The 11977-nt window shown below is 48.4% G+C and overlaps 3 protein-coding genes across 4 annotated transcripts; 1 reads left to right on the top strand and 2 right to left on the bottom strand.

Moving 5' to 3' along the window:
* Nucleotides 1-2: 2 nt before the first annotated feature.
* On the bottom strand, nt 3-3170 carry FOIG_05133 (anthranilate synthase component 2). The gene is made up of 2 exons (XM_031203592.1): nt 2625-3170; nt 3-2574 (listed from the first exon to the last, which is right to left on the bottom strand). The coding sequence occupies exons 1-2, from the start codon at nt 2942-2944 to the stop codon at nt 609-611; spliced, it is 2286 nt and encodes a 761-aa protein (XP_031067171.1). The 5' UTR covers nt 2945-3170; the 3' UTR covers nt 3-608.
* Nucleotides 3171-3302: 132 nt separating this feature from the next.
* Nucleotides 3303-9250, top strand: FOIG_05132 (uncharacterized protein; the record flags this gene model as incomplete). Of its 2 annotated transcripts, XM_031203590.1 has the most annotated exons (4): nt 3303-3493; nt 3582-4494; nt 4547-7687; nt 7741-9250. In XM_031203590.1, the coding sequence occupies exons 1-4, from the start codon at nt 3423-3425 to the stop codon at nt 9079-9081; spliced, it is 5466 nt and encodes a 1821-aa protein (XP_031067169.1). In that variant the 5' UTR covers nt 3303-3422. The 2 variants fall into 2 exon arrangements, with proteins under 2 accessions (XP_031067169.1, XP_031067170.1); XM_031203591.1 differs by having other exon boundaries at nt 3318-3493; nt 4547-7774.
* FOIG_05131 (mitochondrial import inner membrane translocase subunit TIM9) lies at nt 9239-10134 on the bottom strand. Its single transcript, XM_031203589.1, has 3 exons — nt 9991-10134; nt 9855-9924; nt 9239-9799 (listed from the first exon to the last, which is right to left on the bottom strand). The coding sequence occupies exons 1-3, from the start codon at nt 9996-9998 to the stop codon at nt 9614-9616; spliced, it is 264 nt and encodes an 87-aa protein (XP_031067168.1). The 5' UTR covers nt 9999-10134; the 3' UTR covers nt 9239-9613.
* Nucleotides 10135-11977: the final 1843 nt, after the last annotated feature.

The raw sequence follows: 11977 nt of genomic DNA, 5'->3' as shown, positions 1-11977 counted from the left end.
TGTAATGTTGATAAATTGTCGAAAAGCTGAAGGACGAGGACCGATCAATGTTGTACTTGGGTCTAGGAGGTAGAAGTCGAATGAGGAGAAGAATAGAGACTGAAGAAGGAAGAACAGAATAAGTATTGGTAGGCGAAGGTAAAGATGTCTTGTGGCAAGGGATGAAGAGGTTGTTGCTGGTCAGGACCAAAAGTGAAAGATGATGACTTTAGAAGAGAGAAAGTAGTATCAGCCTTGAGATCCTCTACTAAAGACCGAGGGCCTCGTTATAAGATAGAATAAAGAGTGAGAGTATAGGAAGAGGTTTAAAAAAGAAGAGAAGTTAATGTAAAAGCTCAAGATCAGGATTTGTTGTGATAAGAGATGAATATGCGAGACTGTGAGCCTAAGTGCATGTTTGATAGCGCCTTAGGCCATGGGAAAGAGAGTGTATAGAACGGGATGATAATATTTGTGCCTCGTAAAAGGGTCCCCACGAAAGAAATATTATAAGGACCACTTGAAAGAGGGGGACACTTTGAAATGGATTACAACCTCACAGCTTCAATCAAAACTGAGTGCTTATGGGAGTTTTCTGCAATTGTATAACCTGTATTTTATTCTACCTTTTATCGAATTTCCTTGGCAGCCTTTACAAAAGCTGCGATCTTGTCTAGACATTGTTTTCCATCCTCCTCCACACCACTACTTACATCAACACCAATCACTCGATCAGCGAGGGGACCCAAAGCCTTGACAGACTCAGCCACATTGTCAGGGTTGAGACCACCAGCAAGGAAGACTCGAAGCTCAGGATCGCTCTCCAGAACAGCCTGGACATTGGTGACATTGAGAAGCTTGCCGGATCCAGAGCCGGAGTCAAGAAGAGGAACAGTATGATATCCTCGACGCGCAATTCCAACTTGGCCAGGCTTGAAGCATCGGACGACAGGCACGGGGATGAGGCTTGCCCACTCGATAGGCTCGTCACCATGAAGCTGGACTAGGTCAAGGTCGTATTGCTTCTGCTTCTCCAAAACCTCGCTCAGAGGCTGGTTTTGGAAAATACCAACGAGCTGAGGTCGAGGGCTACGAAGTCTTTGGGCAGCAGCTTCGAAGTAGTCCTTGGCTTTGTTGTCTACTGCTGCTACTTGGGTTTCGTATTTTCGGGTGCTAGGATATGTGTGCACTGCTTCTGAGATTGCAAGGGCAGTCTCATGTGAGATACATCGCTTGGCACCAGGAACAAGACAGATGCCAACGAAGTCTGCCCCTGACTCGGCAGCTTTCAGGGCAGCCTCAGGACTTCGAGTACCGCAAATCTTGACGTACAATGATGACGCGACATCAGATTTAGCAGGGGGCTCGGTTCCAGAGCATAGTTGGCTGATGAAAACACTGGCGTCAGGGGCTCTCATGATGGCCTCACCAACTAGAACAGCATTGACACCATCCCTCTTGTTCATCAAAACGTCATCATGGGTGTTGATACCACTGAGCGCGCAAATGATTGTGCTTTCAGGCACCATGCTGCGTAGCCGGCCTGTGGTGTTGAGATCAACTTCAAAGCTCTCGAGGTTACGGTTGTTGACACCGATGACCTTGGAGCCCAACTTGACTGCAGTCGTCATCTCCTCAGCATTCTGAACCTCAACAAGAGGCTCCATACCCAATTGGAGAGAATAGTTATATAGTCTTTGTAGAAGCTCAGAATCAAGCATCTTGACAATGAGCAGAACAGTATCCGCACCAGCCAATCGTGCCTCGAGGATCTGATACTCGTCAAAGATGAACTCCTTACGAAGGATTGCGGGCCTGTTGGGCATGCCATCCAAGACTTGTCGAACGGCTCTCAAGTCCTCAATACTGCCTTTGAACCACTCAGGCTCAGTAAGCACGGAAATGACACTTGCGCCTGCCAAAGCGTACTTTCGAGCTTGTGCAGGGGCGGAAATATCCAGCGCAAAGATGCCCTTAGAAGGAGAACCGCGCTTGATCTCAGCCATCAAAGCAACGTCAAAAGGAGACTGTCGTAGTCGGTTGACAAAAGGAATCTGGGGAGGGGCAGCGTTAAGATCGTATGCAACTTGTAGATCCTCAAATCTTTGAGAAGGAATTTGCTTCTGAGCATCCACAGCAGCCTTTCGGTTGGCGTAAATTCGCTGCAGAATGTTGTTCTTCTTGGACTTGGGTGCAGCCGAATCGTCACTGTTGGCAGAACCAGACTTTTGGAACTGAGTGTTCTCCTCCCAAGTACCTCCTTGCATGCGGAGGAAGTTTGTGATCATAGCTCGTCCACCTTCAGTTAGGATACTCTCAGGGTGGAATTGGACACCTTCAATGGTGTACTTCTTGTGACGAACACCTTGAATGACACCAGGGGAACCATCAGGCTTAGCCACCCAAGAGGAAACCTCCAGGTCCTCAGGCAAAGTGACGTGGGTACCTGCAAGAGAATGGTACCGAGTAACTGGAACACCCTGCTTGAGACCAGAGAACACACCCTTGGAGTCATGTGTCAACGGTGAAGTCTTGCCATGGAGCCATTCACCAGCTGAACTGACTTCTCCGCCATAGACATTAAAGATGCACTGACTGGAAGGAGGTTAGAGGAATTGATATACAAGTGAAAGACCAACACTTACAGGCCCATACAGACACCAAAGATAGGAACCTTGCCAGCAAAATGTCTAATGACATCGCGGCTCACACCAGAATCAGTCTCGGGGTGACCGGGACCGGGGCTGATGATAATCTGGGTGGGTTTCTTGGCAATGATTTCATCCACAGTGACCTTGTCATTTCGATAGACAGTAACCGTAGCTCCTGCAAGAACGAGATACTGGTAAATGTTCCAGGTGAAAGAGTCGTAGTTGTCAATAAGAATAAGGTTAGAGGCCGTTGGAATTGGAGGCGAGGGATCAGCCTGGTGAGGCGAGTGATCGATAATATCTGAGGAACCCATTTTCTCTCTCTTTTTTTCCTCGGAAAAAACAACAACGAGAAGGGAGAGTGCTTGAAACCGTGTCTTCGTAAAAATGAGTTATTTTACGAGACTGAGAGCGGTGACGTTGCAAAAGGTGAGTCACTTTAAGTTCGAATAGAGTTGAACAAAGAAGCTGTGAATGCGACTTTTGGCCAGTGCGATACTGACTAGCGCACTGTCGTCTCTGGCTGAGACACAATCGTTCGTACAGTGCTAACTCTATATGGTGAATGGAGGCATAAGGTCCGATATAACTGCCGTCCACTGAAGCACCGGGTAAACTTGGGCTAAACTGGAGCTCTCTAGCTCAGGTCCAAAAAGTTGACCAGCCAAAGCTCGATCCATTCATTCGCGACCAGGCGCGTCAACAAGCATCAAAATCAAACTTTCTTCGCATCCACCCTAATCGCAAGGTGATGCATCGCATGCCACTGTCGCCTTTTTGACGCTCTTTGCAATGGCGCCGGTGGCCGATCGCATTTACTTCCCCTCCCTAGAACAATGCCTGACTGGGGAGCGGGTACTGCTGTAAGTTGACTGACTGCCTCTGCAGCTCTCGTCTCTTGCGCTGCCTATCCATCTATGTACACAAACTCACTGCTAACTCACCCCTCAGCTCTTGGAAGCTCATCGCAACTGCGCTGTCTGATAGTTCTGGCCAGAGAACTACGAGTTCTGCCGTTATCGAATTTTTGAGCGACGACTATGTTCACCGTCTTCTCGAGGACCCTGCCAGCACCTTCGCACCCGCAGATGAAGCTACGAAAAAAGTCTTTGAAACAAAAACGGCCCCAATAAATGTTCCCGCAAGCTCAGATGGACGACCTGATATCGAGTCGATCAAGAAAGATGCCGAATGGCTCAGCAAGAATGCCAAAGTCAACCTAGTCGCAGCTTTGCGTGTGGTCGTCATAGAACACCAGTCTCGTCCTGCGCGCCATCTCAGTGGCCCGTTATCGTCTCAAGATGCGAAGAATTTGCAGGAAGCTGCCGGCCTTAACAATGGCCAGGGGTCAGGACTTCTTTTGGACCTAGGATCGGCGGCTGCGCTGGATGCTGAGGAGATCTGGACTGAATTCGAGAAGCCCGAGACGAGACAGCGACGCCTGTTCGATACCTATCTTACCGAGCGCCGTTTTTTTATGATGTCTGCGGACTATGCAAACTCGATCAAGCTATACGAGAGGCTGCCGACCTTCGCCAGTGTTGATCTCGACCTAGCCAAGACCTACCGACTGAAGCTTCCCTCACGAGACGATGCCGAACCCCTACTCCCGACCTACCTTCAAGTTCTCACAGACTCTATGTCTCGCATCGAATCAGGTCTAAAAGCTGTAACGGACGAGAAGTGGGTGACAGAGGAAGTCGAACTAGATTGGCTGCGAACGCTTCTAACCGAAGCTATCCATGCTTTGTCTGTTGTATTCCAGATTGTTGACAGTTTTGGCGACGATTTTGCACCTTCAACTGCCGTCAACCAGTGGTTTTCTTTGATGGAAGTCTACAGATTCTTTGACGCTGTTCAGCCGGTACGTATTGTACCACTTGTTGATGGCAGACTTGTACTAATAATGCCTCCAGATCCACGAGAGCATTGCGCCTCTGGTTTTGCCCCTGAAGACACTTTCAGCCGCCGTGTCCCTGATACTACTCAAGCCAGCTCGCTCATTAACCTATCTTTCCGAGAGAGAAGAGGATGCTACTCAAGCAGATACTTCCTACGATACATACCTGCTCTCATCCGACGTCCTTGAACAGGTCCACAAGAGCATACTAAACGCTGCCGAAGCCGATTGCGAAAGTGCTTCACCCGTCATTTTCGCCTGGACGCTTCTTCTTCATCGCATGAATGTTTCCTACCAAAGTCGAACAGAGAAGCGTGATAATTTGCTACAGCAAAATGCCCGAGAAACCTTTGAGGCAGGAGGTGTGGTTCGACCGGTTGCAAGACGAAACTCGGCGGGCAGCATCTTCTCCATCGAATCTTCGAAATTTGATGGCTTCCTCGAGAATGCGACGTCATCCAAGGACCTTGTCGTGGTGGAACAGCTTGCATCGCAAGTCACGGCTCAAGGCCGTGTCTTTGATGTTGTTTCTAATATGGCAACAGCATTGGGTCCCTCAGATGAGGGTAGCATGACCCCTTTACTCAGTGCTCGTCTTCGCAATGTCTTCCTCGAGCTTCTTAAGGTGTCATACCCCATCGTTGGTTATCAGTCCGAACCAGTAAGCTCCCTTCTTTCGATTCTAAGCGCCGGCCGAAATTACTGGGACATTTCAAACAAGGAGAACCTCTCGGAGAAGCAAGATATTCTCGCATCCATGGTCAATGATGATCTTGCACTAGAGTTCTTCTTTCGGCAAGCCCTTGACAGATACCCCTATGAATTTCTGCCGTTCATCACTCTCTGCCGAACTCTCGCCAGTGCTACTAGCCTCCGTGAGAGCGATCGGTCTCAGATGATCCTTAACCTTTTACGTGCAACACCCACACTCACATTCGTCCTTCCTGATTACTTCCAAGAGTACGAGCTCGCACAAGAAGACGAGAACACCAATACTTTCTGTTTGCTGCAAGATATTCCCATCATCTCGTTATCCCCTTCGTGGCGAGGAAGACGTGTCGAGGACGATGCGTACCGGATACCAGCAGGCACATATGGACGATTTGTTACGGATACAGGTAGAGTTGTCTCAATGGAGTATCCTCACTCAACTATTTCGCTCCTGGGTCGACGACTGGAAATCAACCTGATGAAGGAAGGCTATCAATCTGAACTTGGAATGCTCCAGCCAGAAGAAACTGCCGAAGTCATCTCTTTGTTTGCGACACTCATTCGCATGGATCATCTGAACGCCGCCGGGGGGGAGTCCACCGGCGCCTTGGTGTTTTCTGACAATGATATTCTTCATGAGGCAAAGAAACATATTGATGCGGGTAGTGGCAGAGATCTCCTAACAGTCGTCTGCGAGACAATGGACTACTACATGCAGGTTGATCTTGCGGAGAGCGAGGACGTTGTCGTCACTATCCTGAACTCTTGTGTCCAATTCCTCGATGCCATCCTGCCTATATACCCTAGCAGAGTGTGGTCATATCTTTCTCGATGCGAGCTCTTGAGTTCCGAGTCCAGAGCTGGTAAGCTCACCAAGGTCGTGGGAAGCCTCGACCTGGTTCAGGAGAGGCTCGAATTTTTACTATCTTGTCTCAGACTATTCTCAAACCTCATTGACACTGCAATGACTTCCGCTGTTCAGCGACGAGCTGGTATTCATACCACAAGCAGAAACAAGTCAGATCTGAACCCATGGCTGGGCACAGCAGATAAAGTTTTGGCAAAGGTCAGCTACGCCATTGCCCAAGCAGGCGTAGACATCTTTGAGAATACTTCAACCTGGAGATTTGCGTCTGACACATGCCGCTCGTCAGTGCTCCGAGAGGTTGTACCAATCCTGCAAAAGGTGATTATGTATAGCTACAGTCTTGGCGATCCTTCGACCTCTGAGAATCTGACTTCATGCCTACGACCTGCCGCCTCTTATGTTATCGACTGTTTTGTCTCGCCCTCAACTGGATCTCTGCGATTCCAACCCCTTTTATCATCCCTTATCACAGCATTTACAACCGCCGACAGTACTCTCTATCCAAGACGCGTAGAGATGGTACAGGCACAGTTAAATTCAGTACTTGAATTTTCCGCAACACTACTACGCGTCGCCAATTATCTAGAGCAATCCTCTAGCATGATTGAAACTTACCTGTTCAAAAGCTCCACCCTGCTTGCACGGCTATGCGCAGTATCTGACCATTTCCGCAAACCCACCATGTGGCTGCTTGAGTCTTTGGTTGTAAATGCTGGCAAATCCTCAAGTGAGCCCCCGTCACTGCTCGGTTACTTGGGGCCTCAGATTTCCAAGTCTTTTCTCCAACTCCTATCAATCCTGGGTAAGCCCTTTGAACTCAGGGGCGAGGTTAAGGCCACATGGAAGTTCTTTTCGGCTATTCTGAGGAACCGACAACAGTGGATGTCTAATTGCCTGCTTACCGGGCAGACCCCCAGGGAGGCAATGAAGAAAGACAAAAAGAAGACGGATGTTTCTTCCAGCTCGGTATTTGCCACTGGGCTTGCCAAGCTTGGCAAGTTGAAAGATCTAGAAATAAGCGAGGCCCTGGTTATTTTGGACTTTGTCGCCTCTGCCCAGAACTTCTGGCCCTGGACAGTCTTCACACTCCAGAAAGACACCGCTTATCTTGATGGGCTTAGAGAATATGTCCGAGACCTCAAGTCATCCAGTATCACCGTAAAGTCTGACCCTGTCCGTGCTGCTTTTGACGCAAGACTGGCCGCGTATATTGCGGAGACATTTGCCATGCAGCTTTACCACTCGCGGCATCTGGGCAACTCTGGCACATTGGCAAAGAGCCTTGTCAGCGATCTCGACTACTACTTGCGTGATGGAGTTGAGGTTGGAGGTTACAACAAGTCTCTTCACAACAATTTCGCCCGAAACTTTTCCAACAAGTATTCAGACTGCCCTGTGGATTGCTTCAAGCGGACCATCCTGGAGCCGCGGGAACTCGGCAAGAGTTACTACTATGACTTGGAACGCGCCGATCAGATGCTACGATTCGATCCAGGCTGGAAAGGTCGCAAGGACGATGGTTTCAAGACAGAGATGGAGCGCGCAAACACTAACTTGTCTTTAGTTGACGCTCAGCTCGTAAGTGAATGTGTCTTGCGTACCATGGACATAGCTAATGATGTTATTTCTAGGCCCTTTTCCATGCCTGGGAGTTTCTACTTGTAGAGCTTTCAACATGCATGCCCAAGAACGACACCGTGGAGAAGCAAATGCTGCAGGTTGCCCAACAATGTCTCAATGCCAACCAAGGAGTTCCAGGACCTGAACACATCTTCCTAAAGCTCGTCGGGTCCAGGGCGAGCCTTGCGCTTGTGTTGATCCAGCGCCTTGTCAAGTCATCGGTGCCAGTCAAGGACATCAATCAGCTTCTCTCGACCCTTGTTGGTACCATGAACGGAGTCGAGGAGCCTTGGGGCACTGAATCTATCTCGTACTACCGCACCCTTCTAAAGGCTCTTTTCGTTACTCTGCGTGCCTACCAAATCAGTGGCAAGAAAGCAACCGAATCTCAGGATGCCTTTGAGGGCACTACCGTGACAGTTACACAAACTGTGCTGAATATCCTTGACCGAGTTGTGGGCAGAGGTTTCCGCGCACTCGTTAGCCTTATTCACGACAACGAAAATAGTGTATCGCCTGAAGATCTAGGATTGTTAACAGCCATCCTTCAAGCCTGCATAAGTCTGCCCAACATGGATCAATCTCAGACCCAAGTCCTTAACATCATGGCCGAGCATCAAGTCCTCCATGCTGCCTCGTCTCTCTACTCATGGGCAGATAGACTGGCGGATCAAGGCGACCCTATCTATGGCGAATTGAGCATGCTATTTTTGCTTGAACTCTCAACTCTCCCCATGGTTGCTGAACAGATGGCATGCGATGGAATCTTGAGCAACATCCTATCTGCGAATCTGACTAAGTTCATGCTGAAGTCCAACATTTCTCCCTATTCAGATTCCCCTGTGGTGCAACGTTGCTACGGTATCTGGGCCAAAGGACTGTTGCCGCTAATGCTGAACTTGCTCACAGCTTTGGGTGCAACTGTTGCTCCAGAGGTTGCGTACGTTCTTAATCAGTTCCCTCACCTACTGGAAGCAAGTGTGGACCGGTTTGAAGCACCTGGAGCCAGTCGTACTCAGTCTCGGGCGTCACCGCACTACCTGACCCTTGTCGCGATATCCGAGGTTCACTCTCTTGCCCTCCTCACACGAGTGCTTGCTGCTCTTCGTGTGAACAACAACCGGGACATTCCTGACGTGGAATGGGACTCGGCAAACCTGCTAGAGAACGTCGACTTTTGGTTGAGCACAAAGAAGTTGCTAAAGGAGCGACTCATGCCCTTAGGTCAGCGTGAAATGGACTGGCGTGGCATGAAGCCTGCTACAGGGGCATATGATAGTCTTTTGGAGGAGAAAGCTGTGGCTCAATTAGATGCCATCAGGGATGTGCTAAGTGAAGAAGCAGATAATTGAATATGAACATGGGAGCTTAGAAGAAACGAGTGATAATCATCAAGGTGTATATTATAAGTATCTTAGGTCAAGGGCGTTGGAATAGGATGTGCGCATTGCGGAATGGCATAAGAGAGACTTGATTTGATTTCGTTGACACAAACCGACCTATCCTGTGAACCGACCTATCCTGTGAACCGGCTCGCCGGTCTGTAATAAGATTTGCGATCAGAAATGCTTGCTGCCTTGTCAAGTTGAGTTGCAAGGGCGAGAAGGGACATCAGAAATGAGTAAGAATGGGTTATAAATTCATTCCTTGGTGACAGCTTAAGCCCAAGCACCTCATGCCTGTAGCCCGTAATAATATACAAGTGCATCTGGTGCCATGAGACCTAGCCACACGGCGTATCATGGTCATAAACAGCGTTCCGTCTTTTCGATCTCATATATAATCCGGAGCACATCTGATATCAACAGAACAGATTTTGTGTGTATTTCCCCTTGTCGCCCTCCTTGCTAATCGTACATGTCTCGTCTCTCGAGTATTTCGCGTTTATTTGTTCATCTGAGCTGTGAGCTGGGCGTTGTGCTCTTGGAAGCGGTCGCTGATGCGCTGTTGAGAAGCCATCCACTTCTGAACGCATCGGTTGATGCAGCCACTTTCTCGGGTTGAGATGGCCTTTGAGGTGAAGTCATCGACACAGGACATGAAGCAGTGCTCAACAAGACCACCAAATGCCTAAGACATGTTCGTCAGCAACAATTCGATCGCAATACTCGTTTGGGGTACATACACCCATAAACTCCTTGACCTGGCGCTTCTGCATGCGCTGCTCAAGAGTGCGCTGCTCAGCTGCGGAAAGCCTATGATTGGAACATGTTGATTAGAATTGTGACTTGGTGACGTAAATCGAGCATGACGAGACTTACATATCCATTTTGACGGCTTAAAGGGGGCTGATGTGGTTGATGAAATCGAGGTTATGAGGCTTGTCGAGGTGGATTGACGTTGTCGGTTTGATATGGAGACTGAAATTTTGAGATAAGCAGGCTAGAGAGCTCGGGACTCGGCCGGGTTGGGCTTATCGGCGGGATCGCATTATCGTTTTACCCCGGATTGGCTGAGCTTTAAATGCACCACAACTGTTATTCCCGTTTATTATAGTGACGCTATTCAGACTCGTGTGATACATCAGTATGCTGGTTTCAATCTTTCTTCTACAGTTCTGGAGCAATTTCATTGTTGAATGCTTATTCTGATTTTGCAGCGTTTGCTCTGGTGGGAGCTTCTGACGTAGCCAGGTAGGTACCCATGATAGTGGAGTTGAGCTTCTTTGACCAGCTGAAGACCTACGTACACTTGATAACCTGTTTAACAGCCATTACTATTCTTGTCAGTTACGGTAACTGAGAGGACTTAGACAACCATCTACTGAGAGCCTGCCATGTGAGCACCTCCCCGCTTAGCTACCCCTCCCCCCCTCCAATGCTCTGCAGATCCACACATCTACAGCTCACCACGTAACTCAGCTGACCAAAACGAGACAAACGTTGGAGGTAAGCATGGCAATTGCTATTCTTATGTTTTCACTTGATGGCAAAAAACATGAAACACTGATCGGCGCGGCACCTCGTCTGACAAGTGCAGTCGGGATTGGATGAGGCGCAGTCCATGTATGGTGCCTAGTGTTTGATGTGCAATAAGATAGACGTCAATGACCAAGATATATGCCTTTGCTCAAAGAAGGACGTACAAATTGGAGGTACATGAACTATAACCTGACGTGAAAGAAACTAAGGTATAGCATGGGCTGTATACAAGGGGGATTATGCTTTCAGAACTTCTGTTACTCGCCGATATCTACAAAACTGAAGCATGAGATAGGCGACGAATCAGAACACAGAGAGGATTCAAGAGAGGCGAAAGACTGACGTGTGATGGTTGCAATCTTTCAACGTCCTTGGAGATGCACATGCCAAATATGGAAACATCCATCAGCCGCCAGTCCCTTGTGTCAATGCCAACCATGCATGCCTAAATCAAAAGAGAAGTACGTACTGTACATCAACTAAGAGGTTCAGCTGTCTAGTCTAAAAGGTAAACATCGAGCTGATCCGTTTTATTACCCAAATTCCATTCTCTAAACAAGATATAGTCTCACTTGTTGGTGTTGGTGCACCAAGTGAGACTAGGGTCTTAGCTTCAGAGTCGAAATGAAAAGAGTCTCGATTTGGACAGTCAACATAAACAGCCCTGTAGATCGAGACGGTGACAGAGACTCCAGAGCATCCTCAACAGTGGAGGCATCCAACCAAGATTAACAGTTCTTTTTTGGGAGTGCAGACTGCAGACCACGGATAAGCCAAGTTCTGATGCTTAGTGCCGGGATATCATCCATGGTTTATGGTTCGTTGGTGTTGTCGAGTTGCAGTAGTGGTTTCAGCTGAGAGTCCAGGGCCTTTTTCTTCGAGTGACTCAGAGTCTCTCTCAACAGTGACTGATAAGAGCTGCTTCAACAAGTTATCGACGGATGTATCCCCCTAGAGTTGTGATCGACAATACCTCGTCACTGTGGAGAGATCTATTACCGTTGTAGCTTGTAGGGCAGAACAGGGCAGATTGAGCCAGTGATGTGATCAATTTAACTGATCGTGTTCCAAGCTTGAATCCTGGTAAATCTCCATGCCCACAACGCAATTGCTTGCGCCAAAAGTATCCACCAACAGCAACCGCTTGCGGCGTTGGGTGGTTGACTCTGTGAATTGATCAATTAATATCTGACTATTCTATACATGACAGTTCTTTTATTAGAGATTCGATACTGCAGAAAGGTTGGATTGGCTGAAGATGGGTAGTAGCAGATCCAACGTAGGCGGGCATCCAAGATGCATTGTATATAACTGTACGGATGGATAT

The sequence above is a fragment of the Fusarium odoratissimum genome (assembly GCF_000260195.1).
Source record: "Fusarium odoratissimum NRRL 54006 unplaced genomic scaffold supercont1.6, whole genome shotgun sequence".
Lineage (NCBI taxonomy): Eukaryota > Fungi > Ascomycota > Sordariomycetes > Hypocreales > Nectriaceae > Fusarium > Fusarium odoratissimum.
Note: the sequence above shows the minus strand (reverse complement) of the source record. Positions and strands in the feature narration are given on the sequence as shown.